We start from the raw sequence: 19,710 nt of genomic DNA, 5'->3' as shown, positions 1-19,710 counted from the left end.
CAGGGATGGGTGTTAACACATGTACTTGAATAGAAAAATTTCAGGGCTGGACATGGTGACTCATGCCGTAATCCCAGCACTTTGGGAGGCTGAGATGGGAGAATTGCTTGAGTCTGAGAGTTTGAGATCAGCCTGGGCAACATGGTAAAACCTGGCCTCTATAAAAAATACAATAACAGGGCATGGTGGCATGTGCTTGTAGTCCCAGCTATTTGTGGGACTGAAGCGATGGCTTGAGACTGGGAGCTCCAGGCTGCAGTGAGCAGAGATCACACCACTGCATTCCAGCCTGGGCAACAAAGACCCTGTCTCAAAAAACAAACAAAAAAACCCAAAAATGTATATATATATGTATACATATATGTATGTGTGTATATATATTTCAAATACATAACATAAAAGCACCTTTCCAAAAAATATTAGATTGACAATGGTGTATTAAAATAAACAATATTCTAATTTTCCCAGTCCTTTCTGAGTATATCAGTAAACAAGCTGTCTCTAAGTTAAAGTGTAATTGCTTTTAATTGATAGTCATTTGCTAAACCTTGGCAAAGTCTTTTTGGCATACTATAATCACCCAACGGGTTCTTCCTGCCCACTGCACAGGCAAAACAGTAAAGAAAGAGTTTAATTAACATTAAGGTGAGGTTGGCCACGTGGGAGAAGTGGAGTTATCAGTCAAATCAGTCTCCCCAAAGGCTGGAGGTTATGGTTTTTCAGTTTGGTGGGCAGGGGACTAGGGGATGGATGCTGCTGATTGGTTGGGGATGCAGTTATTAGGGGTGTGGAAAATCGTCCTCATGAACTGAGTCCACCTCTGGTTGAGGCCACATGGCCAACTGAGTCACAAGTCACCAGTCCTGGTGGCATAAGTCTGGAAAACATCTCCACCAATCTTAGATTCTACAATAGTGATGTTATCTATAGGAGCAATTGAAGAAACCACAAATCTTGTGACTTCTGGCTACATAACTCCTGAAGGTAAGGGATTATAGAAATTGTGTCAACATCTCAGCAGAATTCAGGCCCCTCCCATAAACTTAATTTCGTGGCCTTTCAATGGTTTTACAAAGGTGGTTTCAGCCCCCTGAATAAGGAAAGGATTAGTTTTAGGGAGGGACTATTATCATCCTGGCTTCTAATTTAAACTATAAACTAAATTCCTTCCACGGTTAGCTTGGCCTACCCCAGGAATGAACAAAGACAGCCAGCCTGTGAGGCTAGCAGCAAGATGGAGTCAGCCACGTTACAATACCACCCAGAAAATGAGAAAGTGAATACTTCTTTTGTTTTTTATTTGATCTTTATTTATTTAATTTATTTATTATTTATTTTTTTAATTTTATTTATTTATTTATTTTATTATTTTATTTTTTATTTTTATTTATTTATTTATTTATTTATTTTTAAAGTGAATACTTCTAACGACTTTTGTAACACAAGTGTTTCAAATTCTTTTTTTTTTTTTGAGATGGAGTCTCACTGTCGCCCAGGCTGGAGTGCAGTGGCGCGATCTCGGCTCACTGCAGGGTCCGCCTCCCAGGGTTCACGCCATTCTCCTGCCTCAGCCTCCCGAGTAGCTGAGACTACAGGCGCCCGCCACCGCGCCTGGCTAATTTTTTTTTTTTTTTTGTATTTTTAGTAGAGACGCGATTTCACCGTGTTTGCCAGGATGGTCTTGATCTCTTGACCTCGTGATCCACACGCCTCGGCCTCCCAAAGTGCTGGGATTACAGGCGTGAGCCACCGCGCCTGACCTCAAATTCTTGCTTTCAACAAAAATTAAAGAAAAATCAAATCAAGTTGTTAATTGAGAGATTATCACTATATGACTTTTTTGCATATATCTCAAAAAGTATTCAACAAAATGAGTGACAATTTTGTCATCTATTTATACATGTGAACGAGATTTCTCGGCACACTCATAAAAACATAAAAGAAATAGAATTTATTGCGAAACTTTGTCTATCATTAACTAATGTTCATTCATAGATAAATGCTTCTTTTTTTGACAGAGTCTTGCTCTGTTGCCCAGACTGGAGTGCAGTGGTGCCATTTCAGCTCACTACAACCTCCGTCTCCTGAGTTCAAGCAATTCTCCTGCCTCAGCCTCTGGAGTAGCTGGGACCTCAGGCCACCATGCCCAGCTAATTTTTGTATTTTTTGGTAGAGGCAGGGTTTCACCAGGTTGGCCAGGCTGGTTTCAAACTCCTGACCTCAAGTGTTCCGCTCACCTTGGGCTCTCAAAGTGCTGGGATTACAGATGTGAGCCACCGTGACTGGGCATAAATGCATTTTTGAAAGAAATGAGCCCATCTGTCTTATTAATAGCTATCATTCCAATAAAATGTTTACTGTCTTTAAAAGTTATTTATATAAATTGCAGCATACTTTTCTTTTGTTTGACTGCTAATAGTAATTATATTGATAATTAAATCCAGGGGAAAAAATTTACCAAGAGCCTTTTTGTCACAGGAAGTTAAGAAGAATTAAAAATTTAATACACATACATACTTTTGTTGTAGAGAAGTATTACAAAGTGATAAAAGACTTTCATGCATGAAATATATTGCTTTGGAATGTAATTCTGTGGAGGAAATGGAATGGAAATACAAGTTCAGAAAGATAAAAGAATGACAAAATTTCTTTTTTTTTTTTTGAGACGGAGTCTTGCCCTGTTGCCGAGGCTGGAGTGCAATGGTGCCATCTTGGCTCATGGCAACCTTCACCTCCCGGATTCAAATGATTCTCCTGCCTCAGCCTCCTGAGTAGCTGGGATTACAGGTGCCTGCAACTATGCCCAGCTAATTTTTTTTTGTATTTTTAGAACTCCTGACCTCATGATCCGCCTGCCTCGGCCTCCCAAAGTCCTGGGATTACAGGCATGAGCCACCGCACTCGGCCAAGAATGACAAAATTTCTGATGTAGGCTGGGCGGGGTGGCTCACCTCTGTAATCCTAGCACTTGGGAGGATGAGGTGGGTGGATCACCTGAGGTCAGGAGTTCGAGACAAGCCTGGCCAACATGGAGAAACCCTGTCAACATGGGGAAACCCCGTCTCTACCAAAAATACAAAATTAGCCGGGCATGGTGGCAAGCGCCTGTAATCTCAGCTACTCTGGAGGCTGAGGCAGGAGAATGGTTTGAACCCAGGAGGTGGAGGTTGCAGTGACACGAGATTGCGCCACTCCACTCCACTCCAGCCTGGGCAACAAAGTGAGACTCCATCTCAAAAAAAAAAAAAAAAAAATCTGATATAAATGAAGAATTTGCTAATATATTTTTACTACCAGAGCTGACCACTCTCCCCCTTCCCCCTTTCTTTCTTTCTTTTTTTTTTTTCTTTTGAGACAGAGTCTTGCTCTGTCGCCCAGGCTGGAGTGCAGTGGTGCGAACTCAGCTCACTGCAAGCTCCGCCTCCTGGGTTCAGGTCATTCTCCTCCCTCAGCCTCCTGAGTAGCTGGGACTACAGGCGCCCGCCATCACGCCCGGCTAATTTTTTTTGTATTTTTTAGTAGAGACGGGGTTTCACCATGTTAGCCAGGATGGTCTCAATCTCCTGACCTCATGATCCGCCCGCCTCAGCCTCCCAAAGTGCTGGGATTACAGGCGTGAGCCACTGCGCCCGGCCCCCACTTCCCCCTTTCTTATAACCACTGCATGATTTTGCATAAAACTTTTAGGGCGTGTCCAAGAAAAAAAGTTTGAAAACTACTGGTTAACCCACTCTTTCCAGAAACTTGGCTGTGAAATGGAAAAGAGTTCCAGGGAGGCTCAGGTCAAAAGTGATTTTATTTTATTTTTTAATTTTTAATTTTTTTGAGACTAGGTCTAGCTCCTTCCCCAGGCTGGAGTGAAGTGGTGTGATCACAGCTAACCACAGTCTTGACCTCCTGAGATCTCATGGCTCATTACAGCCTCCACCTCCCTGGCTCAAGCAATCCTCCCACCTCAGTCTCCTGAGTAGCTGGGATCACAGGCCTGCGCTACCATGTCTAGGTAGTTTTTGTATTTTTTTGTAGAGACAAGGTTTCACCATGTTGCTCAGGCAGGTCTCGAACTCCTGAGTTCAGGCCATCCACCTGCCTCAGCCTCCCAAAGTGCTGGGATTACAGGCATGAGCCACCACTCCCCGCCAGTGATTTCATTTTTTAAGTTGGAAGATCTGAGCATGTTTAAGTGTTTAGTATCATGCCCGTTTTACAGAAAAAAAAAAAAGGCTCTTAGAAACTACGATTTTACTCTGATGCGGAGATTCTGGAACAAGATCCAGGTAATATATCAGTCAGGATAGGCTAGGTTATGCTGTAGCAGCACACACCCACTAAATCTCAGTAAGCTGAATACATCCTAGTTTTCTTCTCCCTCTTACTACGTATCCTAGGGTGCGTTGGCAGGGAGTCTGCTCATCTTAGCCACTCAGTGACCCAGGTCACCGGATGATGGTTTCATCTCCATAATTGGGGCAGCTGGCAGAAAGGGATACAATGGCCGGCTCAGTCGCCTTTAAAGCTGGTGGGAAGTAACATATTACCTCTGTGTGTTTCAAGTGGGTCAGGGAAGTGCCAGTCCTACCATGTGCCCAGAAAGGGAAAGCACTGGAAACGTTGATGAGCAGCGCTGCCTACTCCATGACACTTCCAGTATTAGAAATAACCACAAACGCTTTTTTTTCTTTTTCTTTTTTTTCTTTTCTTTTCTTTTTTTTTTTTTTTTTTTTGAGACGGAGTCTCCCTATGTCGCCCAGGCTGGAGTGCAGTGGCGCAGTCTTGGCTCACTGAAACCTCCGCCTCCCGGGTTCAAGAGATTCTCCTGCCTCAGCCTCCCAAGTAGCTGGGATTACAGGCATGCGCCAGGGCGCCTGGCTTTTCTTTTCTTTTCTTTTTGTATTTTTAGTAGAGATGAGGGTTCACCATGTTGGCCAGGCTGGTCTTGAACTCCTGACTTCAAGTGATCCAAAGGCCGGCTACAAACTTGTATTATCTGATACCTACTTTGAGCCCAGGCCAGAAAGGATAAAGTAAAGCATGAGACGTTGTTAGTTCATTTCAACAGATTGGGGAGTTGTGGGTTTTAGTCTCTGACGCTTCATTGTTACCATGAGAGCCTGCAAGTTTTTCTTTTTTCTCTTTTTTTTTTTTTTAACCTCTTTGGGTCATCTGGGAGGACGTGGTGCTCTTTTAGCTCTAACATTTTCTGGTTGCAATGCGTTTAGGACTGGGATGCGAAGTGAGTGAGTGAGTGAGTGAGTGAGTGAGTGAGTGAGCCTTCTCAGGAAAACACTTTCTAGAATTTTGTCCGAGCGTCTGTTGGGAAACGCGCTTACATCCCGCAGAGGGCGGTAAGGACACAGCGCACAACTCTGCATTATACCTGCGAGTTAAAAAGCCAAGGGTTCGCTCACTCAACCTTGAATGCGCGTCAGAATCACCTGGGGGAGGTTTTCTAAAATACCCGTGCTCCACCCAAGACAATGAAATCAGACTCCCTGCGAGCCGGGCCGAACATCAGCATTTTTGAGGACGCTCCCTGTGGCTGTGCATCGGTGATCTTTAATCCCCTGCTACTTGTTAGAGGAGCTGGATGACACTTCGTGGGCTCATTCTCATAAATAAGCTGCTGAATGGAGTCCTCTCCTCCCAAGAGTTGTCGGTGTTGCATCTTTTTTGTTGTTTATTTTTTTTTAAGCCAACGGACGAAGACATCCAACGGTGCTGCATCTTAATGGGGGGACATCAAGCTAAAGGGAATCTTGGAGACCTCCGCGGGTTTCTAGCAGCTCGCGGCATGTTGGTTTCCCAGGGCAAGAGGCCGCCACTGAAGGTCAGCTCTGTCTTTCCAGCTGGGCAGTGGAGGCTCTAAGTCTGTTTTCAGCAGGATAGGAGGAAGGAGACGGGGTGGCCCCAAGGAAGGAGGAGAAAAGGCGGCCGAGAAGAGGAGGAGGGCAAGGGGAAGAGGAAGGGCGAGGGAGGAGCCTGAGGAGACTCGCCCGGCTCAACCCAGACGTCCGCGCCCCGGCCGCCTGGTGGCCATGGCGGGCCTGGGCCTGGGCCCGGGCCCGGGCTCCGCCGTTCCCGTGTGGCTGGCCGAGGACGACCTCGGCTGCATCATCTGCCAGGGGCTGCTGGACTGGCCCGCCACGCTGCCCTGCGGCCACAGCTTCTGCCGCCACTGCCTGGAGGCCCTGTGGGGCGCGCGCGGCGCCCGCCGCTGGGCCTGCCCCACTTGCCGCCAGGGCGCCGCGCAGCAGCCGCAGCTGCGGAAGAACACGCTACTGCAGGACCTGGCTGACAAGTACCGCCGCGCCGCACGCGAGATACAGGCGGGCTCCGACCCTGCCCACTGCCCCTGCCCGGGCTCCAGTCCGCGCTCCAGCGCGGCCGCCAGGCCCCGGCGCCGCCCGGAACTGCAGCGGGTAGGGAGGCCGGGCCCGCAGCTCCCCTCGCTCCCCCGGGCTGCCCGCCGCCTGACCCTTTCCCATGTGGCTCGAACCCCTTTCCTCAGCCGTTCTACTTTTACGTTCCTTTTCTCAGTCTAAAAGTCGACTCCCGCTCTTCGGAGGCACTTTGGAAAGTTCATAAAAGTATGAAGAAGTAGAAAAAAGCAAATTCCCCATCTTCCGAAAGCTTGTCAACTTAGCTGCTACACACCTTGGCATATTTCAACTTCTTCCCAATCGATCTTCGGTCTCTTTCTCTGAAACTTGTAAAATTGTGGTAAGATCTATATAACATTAAAACTGGCCATTTTAACCTTTTTCTTTATTTCTTTGAAACGGAGTCTCGCTTTGTCGCCCAGGCTGGAGGGAGTGCAATGACGTGATCTTGGCTCACTGCAACCTCCGCCCCCCAGGGTCAAGTGATTCTCTTGCTTCAGGCTCGAGAGTAGCTGGGATTACAGGCGTGCGCCATCACGCCCGGCTAATTTTGGTATTTTTAGTAGAGACGGGGTTTCGACATGTTAGCCAGGCTAGTCTCGAACTCCTGACCACAGATGATCCGTCCGCCTCGGCCTCCCAAAGTGCTGGGATTACAGGCATGAGCCACAGCGCCTGGCCTCATTTTAACCTTTTATTTTTTTGAGACGGAGTCTTGCTTTGTGGCCCAGGCTGGAGTGCAGTGGCACCATCTTGTCTCACTGCAAGCTCCGCCTCCCGGGTTCACGCCATTCTCCTGCCTCAGCCTCCCGAGTAACTGGGACTACAGGCGCCCGCCACCACGCCTGGCTAATTTTTTGTATTTTTTTTCTTTTTTAAAGAAATAGGGACGGGGTTTCACCGTTGTTAGCCAGGATGGTCTCGATCTTCTGACCTGGTGATCCGCCCGCCTCGGCTTCCTAAAGTGCTGGGATTACAGGTGTGAGCCACCGCGCCCCGCCTCATTTTAACCATTTTTAAGTGTACAATTCAGTGACAAATTAGTTACATTTCCTGTTGTGCAACTATCACTGCTGTTTCCAAAACTGTTTCATCATCATAAACAGAAACTTTGTACTCATTAAGCAGTAACTCCTCATTTCTCCTCCCTCTAGCCCCTGCTCACATCTAAGCTACTTTCTGTATCTGAGTTTGCCTGTTCTAGATATTTCATATAACTGGAATCGTTCAATGTTTGTCCCTTTGTGCCTGGTTTCTTTCACTTAGCATAGTGTTTTCAAAGTTCATTCATGTTGTAGCATGTGTCAGAACTTTATTCCTTTTATGGGGCTGAATAATATTCCATTGGGTGGATGTGCCACATTTTTTTGTTTTGTTTTGAGATGGAGTCTTGCTCTGTTGCCAGGCTGGAGTGTAGTGGCACGATCTTGGCTCACTGCAACCTCTGCCTCCTGGGTTCAAGTGATTCTTCTGCCTCAGCCTCCCAAGTAGCTGGGACTACAGGCATGCACCACCACACCCAGGTAATTTCTGTATTTTTAGTAGAGACGGGTTTTCACCATGTTGGCCAGGATGGTCTCGATCTCTTGACCTTGTTTGTGATCTGCCCACTTCGGCCTCCGGAAGTGTTGGGATTACAGGCGTGAGCCACCGCACCCAGCCTCACTGTGATTTTGATCTGGATTTCCTTAATGACTAATGATGTTGCCCATCTTTTCTTGTGCTTGTTGGTCATTTATAGATCTTCATTGCAGTAATGTCTATTCAAGTCCTTTGACCATTTTAAAATTGGGTTATCTTTTTGTTGTTGAGTTTTAGAGATTCCTTCTATATTCTGGATATCAAATTAGATATGACTCACAGATATATTATAAAATATATATTCTCCCATTCTAAGCGTTGTCACTTTCTTGATGGTATCCTTTGATGTGCAAAAGTTTTAAATATAATTTTTATCTGTTGTTTTCTTTTGTTGCTTGTGCTTCTGTTGTCATATTTACAAATCCATTGCCAAATCTCAGTTCATGAAGATTTACCCCTATGTTTTCTTCTAAGAGTTTTTTTTTTTTTTTGAAACGAGGTCTCGCTCCTTTCCCAGGGATGGAGTGCAGTGGCACGATCTCAGCTCACTGCAGCCTCCACCTCCCGGGTTCAAGCAATTCTCCTGCCTCAGCCTCCAAAGTATTTGGGATTACAGGCGCCTGCCACCACACCTGGCTAATTTTTGTATTTTTAGTAGAGACGGGGTTTCACTGTGGGCCAGGCTGGTCTGGAACTGCTGACCTCAAGTGATCTGCCCACCTTGGCCTCCCAAAGTGTTGGGATTACAGGCATGAGCCACTGTGCCAGCCTCTTCTAAGAGTTTTATGGTTTTAGCTTATGTTTAGGTAATTGGTCAATTTTAAGTTAATTTTTGTATATGGTGTGAATTAGGGGTCCAACTTCACTCTTTTGTATGTGGAAATCCAATTGTCTTGGTACCATTTGTTGAAGAGTCTATTCTCCATTGATTAGACTTGGCATCCTTGTCAACAATCATTTGGCTGGGCCAGGCATGTGGTTCACACCTGTAATCCCAGCACTTTGGGAGGCCAAAGTTTCATCTAGAGATGAAACCCCATCTCTAGAAAAATACAAAAAATTAGCTGGGCATGGTGGCATGTGCCTGTAGTCCCAGGTACTGGGGAGACTGAGGTAGGAGAAATCACCCGAGCTGGGAGTTTGAGGTTGCAGTGAGCCGTGATTGTACCACTGCACTCCAGCTTGGGTAATGGAGTGAGACTCTGTCTCAAAATAAATGTATAGTTTTATTTCTGTACATTCCATTTTATTCCATTGGTCTATATGTCTGTACTTATGCTGGTACCACACTATTTTGATTACTATAACTTTGTAGTAAATTTATAAATAGAGAAGTGTGAGTTCTTTGACTTTGTTTTTTGTTTTTTTCCCCAAGATTGTTTTTGTTATTCAGAACCCCTCGCAATTCCATCTGAATTTGAAAATTGGCTTTTCCATTTCTACAAAGTAGGCTGTTGGAATTTTGATAGGGATTATGTTGAATCTGTAGATCACTTTGGGTAGTATTGACATCTTAACAATATTAAGTCTTCTTTCCCTAAAACACAGAATGTCTTTTTATTTATTTTTATTTGGGTCTATAATTCCTTCAGTGATTTTTTTTTTGTAGTTTTAAGTGTATAAGTCTTTCACCTCTTTGAGTAAATTTATTCCTAGCTATGTTATTCCTTTTTATTATTATTATTATTATTTTTATTTTTTGAGACAGAGTCTTGTTCTGTCACCCAGGCTGGAGTACAGTGACACGATCTTGGCTCACTGCAACCTCCATCTCCCGGGTTCAAGTGATTCTCCTACCTCAGCCTCCTGAGTAGCTGGGGTTACAGGCGCCCGTCACCACCCAGGCTAATTTTTATATTTTTGTAGAGATGGGGTTTCACCATGTTGGCTAGGCTGGTCTCAAACTCTTGACCTCAGGTGATCTGCCTGCCTCGGCCTCCCAAAGTGCTGGGATTACAGGCATGAGCCACTGTGCCAGGCCCATTATAATTTATTTTAAGAAATTTTTCAGGCAGATTGTCATGGCTCACACTTATAATCCTAGCACTTTGGGAGGCAGAAGCAGGAGGATTGCTTGAGCCCAGGAGTTCAAGACCAGCCTGGGCAGCATGGTGAGATCCAATTAAAAAAAAAAGAAAAAAGAAGCTATGAGACCCAATGAAAAAAAAAGAAAAAAGAAGCTGGGTGTGATGACATATGGCTGTGGTCCCAGCTACTTGCGAGACTGAGGTAGGAAGAACACTTGAATCCAGGAGGTTGAGGCTGCAGTGAGCTGTTTTCATGTCACTGCACTCCAGCCTGGGCAACAGAGCAACATCCTGTTTCCCCTTAAAAAAAGATTGCTACTTATGCCTGCACCTGAGCCCAGGCACACATCTGGATTAGAAGATGCCAGGCTCAGAGGATCTTCCTAAAGGCAAGGACCAGATGCATTCACACAGGAAACGAACCATGTTCACTGAGAAGCAACTGGAAGATCTGAACATCTTGTTCAATGAGAAACCATACCCAAACCCCAGCCCTCAGAAATAAATTGCCTCGAAAATAGACATACACCCAACAGTACTCCAGGTCTGGTTCAAGAACCACAGAGCAAAACTCAAGAAAGCCAAATAAAAGCATATTCAGCAAAAACAAGAAACTTCACAACTGCCAATACCGGAGGGTGGAGTCACCACCAGTGTCGGCCTGAGAAATGCAGACACACTACCCAGATTGCCCAACACTGCTCACCTGATTGGCCTGGTATACATGGGTCATCGGGTACCCTCTTTCCAGCTCATCCTGTACCCCAACCTCAAGGTCCCTGCAGATGACTTCGTTGGCCACAGAATAGTCCATTTTGGCTGCTGCCAAGCTCCTAACGTATATGGCTTCTACCCCATTTTGGAATCCCAAGTTTGGGCTCCAAGCTTCAATTCTGACTCTTCTGCCTGTTCATCTCTACAAAGCTGAGAGATGATAAATACAAAAAGTCACATGTAAAAAAAAATAAATACTAAAAAAATTTTTTTTGTTTGTTTTTTTGAGATGGCGTCTCGCTCTGTTGCCAGACTGGAGTGCAGTGGCGTGATCTCTGCTCACTGCAACCTCCACCTCCCTGGTTCAAGTGATTCTCCTGCCTCAGTCTTCCCAGCAGCTGGGATTACAGGCACACGCCACCACACCTGGCTAATTTTTGTATTTTTAGTAGAGACGGGGTTTCACCATGTTGGCCAGGATGGTCTTGAACTCCTGACCTCGTGATCCACCCACCTCGGCCTCCCAAAGTGCTGGGATTACAGGCATGAGCCACCACGCCCAGCCTATTTCAATTTTTTTTTGAATGTTTTAAGACTTGTTTTTGTGACCTGACATATGTTAGGTCTTAGGTTTTGTGACCTATCCTTGAGAATGATCGTGTGCTGAGGAAAAGATCCATGTGTATTCTGTAGCGTGGATGTAAATGTTCCGTAAATATCTATTAGGTCCATTTGATCTATAGTACAGATTAAGTCCAATATTTCCTTGTTACTTTTCTGTCTGAATAATTTGTTCAATGCCAAAAGTGGGTTGTTGAAGTCTCCAGCTGTTATTGTATTGGAGTCTGTCTTCTCTTTAGCTCTAATAATACTTGCTTTACATGTCTGGGTGCTTTAGTGTTGGTGCATATATATTTACAGTTGTTATATCTTCTTACTGAATTGACTCCATCATTATAAACTTTGTCTTTTATTATAGATTTTGTTTTGAAATCTATTTGTCTGATATATGTATAGCTAATCCTGCTCTTTTTTGGTTTCCATTGGCATGGGATATATTTTTCCATCCCTTTATTTTCAGTCTATATGTGCCTATAGATGAAGTGTGTTTCTTGTAGGGAATAGATCATTGGGTCTTGTTTTTTTATCCAGTCAACCACTCTGTGTCTTTTGATTGAAGATTTTTGTTCATTTACATTCAATGTTGTTGATATGTAATTCTTGCCATTTTGTTATTTGTTCTTTGGTTGTTTTGTTTTGTGGTCTTCTCTTCCTTCTTTCCTTCTTTTCTGTCTTCCTTTAAATGAAGATGATTTTCTCTGGTGCTATGATTTAGTTTCTTGCTTTTTATTTTTTGTGTATCCATTATATGATTTTTGATTTGAGGTTACCATGAGCTTGCAAGTAGTATCTTATAACCTATTGTTTTAAGCTGATAACAACTTGACACTGCTTGCATGAACTACCTAACAAGCAAAAAGAAAACTAATAAAAACTCTACACTTCAAATTCATCCCCTGCTATTTAATTTTTTGTTATTTCTGTGTATATCTTATACTATCTATATGTTTGAAAGTTGTTGTAGTTATTTTTTATTGGTTTTCTGTGACCTTACTATTACTAGTGAGGTTTTTGTTTTGTTTTGTTTTGTTTTGAGACAGAGTTTTACTCTGTTGCCCAAGTTGGAGTGCAGTGACGTGATCTCGGCTCACTGCAACTTCCACCTCTTGGGTTCAAGAAATTCTCCTGCCTCAGCCTCCCGAGTGGCTGGGACTACAGGCATGTGCCACCATGCCCAGCTAATTTTTGTATTTTTAGTAGTGACAGGGTTTCATCATGTTGTCCAGGCTGGTCTTGAACTCCTGACCTCAAGTGATCTGCCCACCTCAGCCTCCCAAAGTGCTGGGATTACAAGTATGAGCCACTGCGCCTGGCCTTCTTTTCTTTTTGATTGAAGTATTCCCTTTAGCATTTCTTGTAGGACAGGTCTGGTGTTGATAAAATCCCTTAGCTTTTGTTTGTCTGGGAGAGTCTATTTCTCCTTCATGTTTCAAAGCTATTTTCACAAATTATAGTTTTCTAGGGTAAAAGTTTTTTCCTTCAGCACTTTACATATGTCATGCCACTCTCTCCTGGCCTATAAGGTTTCCACTGAAAAGTCTGCTGCCAGATGTATTGGAACTCCCTTGTATATTATTTATTTCTTTTCTCTTGCTGCTTTAGGATCCTTTCTTTAACCTTAACCTTTGGGAGTTTTATTATAAATGCCTTCACATAGTCTTCTTTGGGTTAAATCTGCTTGGTGTTTTATAACCTTCTTGTATGTAGATATTGATGTCTTTCTCTAGATTTGGGAAGTTCCATGCTATTATTTCTTTGAATAAACTTTCTACCACTATTTCTTTCTCTACCTCCTCTTAAGGCCAATAATTCTTAGATTTGCCCCTTTGAGGCCGTTTTCTAGATCTTGTAGGCATGCTTCATTCTCTTTTTTCTTTTGTCTCTTCTTACTGTGTATTTTCAAATAGGCTGAATTCAAGCTCACTAATTCTTTCTAATACTTGATCGATTTTGCTCTTGAGAGACTCTGATGCATTCTTCAGTATGTCAGTTGCATTTTTCGATTCCAGAATTTCTGCTTGATTTTTAATTATTTCAATCATTTTGTTAAATTTACCTGATAGAATTCTGAATTCCTTCTCTGTTATCTTGAATTTCTCCGAGTTTTCTTAAATCAGCTATTTTGAATTCTCTGTCTGAAAGGTCACATATTTCTGTTTCTCCTGAATTGGCTCTTGGTGACTTATTTAGTTAGTTTGGTGGGGTCATGTTTTCCTGAATGGTCTTGATGCTCGTGGATGTTTGTCAGTGCCTGGGCATTGAAGAGTTAGTTATTTATTGTAGTCTTCACAGTCTGGGCTTGTTTGTACCTGTCCTTCTTGGGAAGGCTTTCCAGGAATTTGAAAGGACTTGGGTGTTGTGATCTAAGCTGTATCTGCATTAGGGGGCACCCCAAGCTCAGTAAAGCTGTGACTCTTGCAGACTACTAGAGGTACCACCTTGGTGGTCTTGTATAAGATCCAGAAGAATTATCTGGATTACCAGGCAGAGATTCTTGTTCTCGTCTCATACTTTCTCCAAAACAGTCAGTCTGTGTGCTGAGCTGCCTGGAGCTGGAGGTGGGGTGACAGAAGCACCTTGTGGCCATGACCACTAGAACTGCTCAGGGTCAGACCTAAAGCCAACACAGCACTGTGTCTTACCCAAGCCCCTTGTTAACCACTATCTGGCTACCACCTGTATTCTCTCAAGGACCTAGGGCTCTATAATCAGCAGATGGCAAAGCCAGCCAGGCTTGTGTCCTTCCCTTCATGGTGGCACATTCATCCAGGCTCAGGGCGGGTCCAGAGACCCATCTCAGCACTAGGACTTGCCTAGGAGTTGCAGTCCTTGTGGCCTAGACTGCCTTTGAAGTTTATTTAGAGCCGCAGAGCACTTCAGCCCACAGTGGAGAGGCTTGCCAGAACTCAGGTTCCAATAACTGGGGTGGGTGATTTGATTCCTCTCTGGCTAGGACTGATCTAAATGCTCCCTCTGTGGGTAGGCGTCAGCTGAATTCAGCCCAGTTTTGCTTTGTGAAGTGACAAGGCAAAGTCTCTCTATTCTCTTTATCACCATGCTCTCCCTTTCCCGAGTGCACAGATTCTCTGTGCATGTGGCCCCTGACACATGGGATATGGGTTGCATTGGCAATTCAAGACTGTTTTTCCTACCCTCTTCAGTGCCTGTTTCAGTAATATAAAGTTAAAACCAGGTACCGTAAGTACCCCTGATTTTTGGTTCTTATGAAGTTGCTTTTTTGTGTAGTTGTTAAATTTGGTGTTCTTGTGGGAGGGATGATCAATGGAGCCTTCTATTTGGCTATCTTGCTCTGCCCTCTCCACCCTTAAGTCTTCTGGCTTTCCCCCATTTCTCTCTGGCCCTAAACCATTTTTAAGTATACAGTTTGGTGATATGAAATACATTCACAATGTTTTGAAACCATCACTACCATCATTTCCATAACTTTAAAAAATTTTAAATTAACATGACTGGTTCTTCAGGGTACCATAACTCTTTTCAACTCGCAAAAGTGGAATTCTAGGAGGACATTAAAATTCTCCATTTCCTCTTCCCCCAGCCTCTGGCAACCATCATTCTAATTTCTGTCTCTGATTTTGACTACTCTAAATACCTCATATAAGTTGAATCATACAGTATCTGTCTTTTTGTGACTGGCTTATTTCACTTAGCATAATGTCTTCAAGGGTTATTTATGTTGTAGCATGTGTCAGAGTTCCCTTCCTTTTTAAGGCTGAGTAGTATTCTATTGTATGTATATGCCACTTTTTGCTTATTCATTCATTTGTCTGCAGATACTTGGGTTGCTTCCATGTTTTAGCTAGTGGGAATAATACTGCTATGGGCATGAGTTTATGAATCTCTTTGAGATCCTGTTTTCAATTCTTATATATCCAGAAGTGGAATTGCTAAATCATATGGTAATTCTAATTACATATATATACATATATATATATATATTTTTTTGAGATGGAGTCTGGTTCTGTCACCCAGGCTTGAATGCAGTGGCATGATCTTGGCTCACTGCAACCTCCATCTCCCGGGTTCAAGAGATTTTCTTGCTTCAGCCTCCCAAGTAGCTGGGATTATAGGTGCCTGCAACCACACCTGGTGAATTTTTGTATTTTTAGTAGAGATGGGGTTTCACCAGGTTGGCCAGGATGATCTCGAACTCTTGACCTCAGGTGATCCACCCGCCTCGGCCTCCCAAAGTGCTGGGATTACAGCCATGAGCTATTGCGCCTGGCCTATTTTTAATATTTTGAGCAACCACCATTCTGTCTTCCATAGTGGCTATATCATTCCCACCAACAGTGCAGAGGGTTCCAATCTTCCCACACCATCAACGTTTGTTATTTTGTTTTTGTTTTTTTTGATAGTAGCCAACCTAATGAGTGTGAGGTGGTATCTCACTGTATGTTTTGATTTGCATTTCCCTAGTGATTAGTGATCTTGCATGTCTATTCATGTGCTTATTGGTGATTTGTATATCTTCTTTGGAGAAATGTCTATTCAAGTTCTTTGCCCATTTCAAAATTCAGTTGTTTGTGGGTTTTTGCTTGTTTGTTTTACCAACCAAACAAGCGGCAGTGATATGTTTTTATTGTTGAGTTTTAGAAATTCTCTGTATATTCTCAGTATTAATGCCTTATCAGATGTATGACTTGCAAATATTTTCTTCCATTTTTGTGGATTGCCTTTTTACTCTATTGTTCGTGTCTTTTGATGCACAAATGTTTAAACATTTCACGTAGTCCAATTTGTCTCCTTTTTTCTTTTGTTGCCTGTGCTTTTAGTGACATATACAATAAATCATTGCCAAATCCAATGTCATAAATTTTGCCCTATGTTTTCTTCTAACAGCTGTATTATTTTAGGTCTTACATTTAGGTCTTTGATCCATTTTGAGTTAGTTTTTGTATGTGATGTTAGGTAAGGGTCCAGCCATATTCTTTTGCATATAGATATCCAGTTTTCACAGTACAATTTGTTGAAAAAACTGTCCTTTCTCCATTGAATGGTCTTGGCACCTTCGTCAAAAATCATTTAACTATATATGTGAGAGTTTATTTCTGGGTACTCTATTGTATTCCATCGGTCTGTATGTCTGTTTTTATGCCATTACCACAGTATTTATGACTTCCTCTGTCTAGTGGTGGTTCCCGGGTCCAGTTTTATAGAACCCAGGACCTGAACTTTGCTGTTTTGAAGGTGGCAGTAGAGAAGAGCGTCACAGAAGTTGGTCAGGAGCTGACAGAGCTGGTGGAACATCTTGTAGACATTGTCAGAAGCCTGCAGAATCAGAGGCCCCTATCAGAATCTGGACCAGACAACGAACTGAGCATCCTGGGCAAGGTAGGCTCCACTGGGAGAGGAAAGGATGTGGAAGGGAATAGGGCTAGGGATTGCTTTCAACTGGAACAACATGAACATATTTGAACCTGAAGGATACAATAAGTCTCAACCTTTTATTGTTCTCTTTACTACCAGACATGGATGATTGGACATTTGGAATGCTTGAGGTAAGGTTGGGAAGCTTCAAATGGGCTAGGATCACTCCACCTAACAAGCTATCTCTAAGATCACCAGTGACCTCTGTGTATAACGTTCTGGTGCCTGTCTCTATAAATGTTCTGGTGCCTGTCTTCATTGACCTTTCAGCAGCCTTTGACACTGGGGACCACACCTTCATTCTTAGCTTTTGGGACAGGAATCTTTTGGCTTTCCCCCACCTCTCTCTGGCTGATCCTTCTCAGTCTGTTTACAGGCTCTCTCTCCTCTGCTTAGGAATTAAATGCTGGAGTTCCTCAAGGCTGAGTTGTAGGTCCCTTTGTTTCCCCTGCAGGTAGTCTTCCCTGCATCCATGGCTTTAATGACCACCTCTATGCACAAATAATTGCTCCAGGCTGGAGCCTTCTCTGAGCACTAGGCTGCTATGTCTTCCTTCTCATCTTTTCTTCTTGGGTATCTCAAAGCATCACACTTAATGTGTCCTAAACTGCTCCTCTTCTGGGATTTCTCATCTCAATGCTTGCCCCATTATCTTTCCAAGTACAGAAGCCAGAGACCTGGAAATCATGTTACCTTCTTCTCCCTTACCCTAATATGCAGCATATTGTAGCTTTAAGACCTGCCTAATTACCTCTCAAATCTATTTACTTATTATTGAGCTCCTTTGAGACTTCTCTAATCCAAGCCTCTGATAATTTCATGTCTGGATTGCTGTCATAGTCTTCCAAGTGCTCCACTCTCCCTCTTCTAGTCTGTTTTCCTCATGGTCATCACAGTGACTACCACAAACATCAATCTGAAAATGTAACTCATCTGCTTAAAACATTCAAATTATATCAGTTTGCTCAGGAGTAAGACCCAAATCCTCACAGGACCAACAAAGCCCTGTAGGATCCCATCTCTGTCTGCCTCTCAAATCTCATCTCTGCTCCTGCCGCCTGGCTCTGTGCGCTCTAGCTACACTGGCCGCACAGTCACTCTAGTGTGTCTCACGTCTTCCCACTACAGGGCACCCTTCATGGAATGCTCTCCTTTCCCTCCATCACTTAGGTATTACTTGCTCATCCTTCAGATCCTAGCTAGAACGTCATTTCTTCAGAAAGAAGCCTTCAATGATTTCCTTGAACAAATCAAATCTCCCCATTAGAGGCTCTGAGGACTCCATGTACCTTTCATTTGTAGTGGTTATCACCATTGCACCTTTGTAATGACTTGTGCCATACTCTATATTAATGTCTGCCCCCCTCCCTTTTCCTTCACTGGACTCTCAACTTCAGGAGGATAGGGACTTTTGATGCTTTTTTTTTTTTTTTGAGACAGAGTCTTGCTGGAGTGCCGTGGGGTGATCTCAGCTCATTGCAACCTCCGCCTCCTAGGTTCAAGTGATTCTCCTGCCTCAGCCTCCCGAGTAGCTGGGACTACAGGTGTCCGCCACCACTCCTGGCTAATTTTTGTATTTTTAGTAGAGACGGGGTTTCACCATACTGGCCAGTCTGGCCTCAAACTCCTGACCTTGTGATCCACCTGCCTCGGCCTCCCAAAGTGCTGGGATTACAGGCGTGCGCCACCTTGCCTGGCTGATGCTTTTGTTCTTTTGTCCACCATTGTGTCCCCAGGCCCTAGCACACTACCCAAGTACCCACTTACAGTAGGGGTTCAACAAATACCCACTGAATGTATGAATAAATGCATCTTTAGGGATGCGATGTGTTGGGATAGAAAGTCTGAGGGTCTGACTTTCAGAATTGACATTGTCACTCACTAGTATTATGACCTTGGGCAAGTCATTTCATCTATCTGCGTCTCAGGTTCCTATCTGTAATATAGAAATAATGATACAGGGCCTGCCACATCATTGGTTTATTGTGAGGATTAAAAGAGGTATAAGAAAGTGCTTGAGCAATGTTAAAATGTGGGATGTTATAATTAACTGTGGCAATTTAGTTAACCTTCATGAATTTCATCTTCTTTTGTAAAATGGAGATTTTTTACAGGTTGATAAACCTACTTTGTGAGGTTGTTATGCAAATGAGAGAAAGGCAATATCTAGCATGTAGAAAACACTCAATAAGTGTAATACTACCGTATTTTGATTGGTAGAAAGAATGGGGAGTGGATTATGCAAAGGTGGGAAGGAAAGTCAGGGGTTGAAGTGGGTGAGCAGATAAAGGGCTGTATTGGGGAAGAACAGGACCTGAGGCTAAAGAAAATGAGGGAGCATGTGTTGAAGGCCCTAGAAAGCAGGACCTGGATGCAGGCAATTTGAGAGGGAGCTCTTGCGAAGTGAAATAATATAATGATAGAGGTGGGAAAAGGTTCCTTTTTTATTTTTGTGAAATGGAGTCTTGCTCTGTCGCCCAGGCTGTAGTGCAGTGGCATGATCTTCTCAGCTCACTACAACCTCTACCTCCCGGGTTCAAGTGATTGTCCTGCCTCAGCCTCCCATGTAGTTGGGATTACAGGCACTTGCCATCATGCCTGGCTAATTTTTGTATTTTTAGTACAGACAGGGTTTCACCATGTTGGCCAGGCTGGTCTCGGATTCCTGACTTCAGGTGTTCTACCCTCCTCAGCCTTCCAAAGTGCTGGGATTACAGGTGTGAGCCACCATACCTAGCCGAAAAGGTTATTCTGACCTCCATGGTTTATCTCAGTAACTATCTGTAGTATTTATTTTATAAAGCCCCTATAAGATGTGCCTAGAAATGTTAAACTTTTTTGGTATTACCTAAGAAATCCATGTTTATTGTGCAAAATATTAGAAAGCACATAGCATTAAATAAAGCAAATTAAAATGCTCCATAACCCCATCACCCAGAAATAACCACTCTTTGATATTTTTGCTGTGCTATGTATTATTCCAGATTTTTTTCAAG

General features: G+C 43.5%; 1 protein-coding gene and 2 pseudogenes across 4 annotated transcripts in view; 2 read left to right on the top strand and 1 right to left on the bottom strand.

The window, feature by feature from the left end:
• The window catches only part of LOC100991242 (leucine-rich repeat-containing protein 37B-like), a 423,125-nt pseudogene that overhangs the window by 296,380 nt on the left and 107,035 nt on the right, over window positions 1–19,710 (bottom strand).
• Window positions 2,536–19,710, top strand: part of RNF135 (ring finger protein 135) — a 29,261-nt gene continuing 12,086 nt past the window's right edge. The window contains exons 1-2 of one of the 4 annotated variants that reach the window (XM_034943246.3): window positions 2,536–6,419; window positions 16,535–16,678. In XM_034943246.3, coding sequence (XP_034799137.3) covers window positions 6,036–6,419; window positions 16,535–16,678 — 528 coding nt within the window. In that variant the 5' untranslated portion in view covers window positions 2,536–6,035. Of the gene's footprint in view, window positions 6,420–7,371; window positions 7,904–16,534; window positions 16,679–19,710 lie in introns of those variants that run through there. The other 3 variants (XM_034943245.3, XM_034943244.3, XM_055101335.2) reach the window with 3 other exon arrangements.
• LOC129394404 (divergent paired-related homeobox-like) lies at window positions 10,209–12,215 on the top strand (annotated as a pseudogene).

This window comes from Pan paniscus, chromosome 19, assembly GCF_029289425.2.
Source record: "Pan paniscus chromosome 19, NHGRI_mPanPan1-v2.0_pri, whole genome shotgun sequence".
Taxonomy (NCBI): domain Eukaryota; kingdom Metazoa; phylum Chordata; class Mammalia; order Primates; family Hominidae; genus Pan; species Pan paniscus.
Note: the sequence above shows the minus strand (reverse complement) of the source record. Positions and strands in the feature narration are given on the sequence as shown.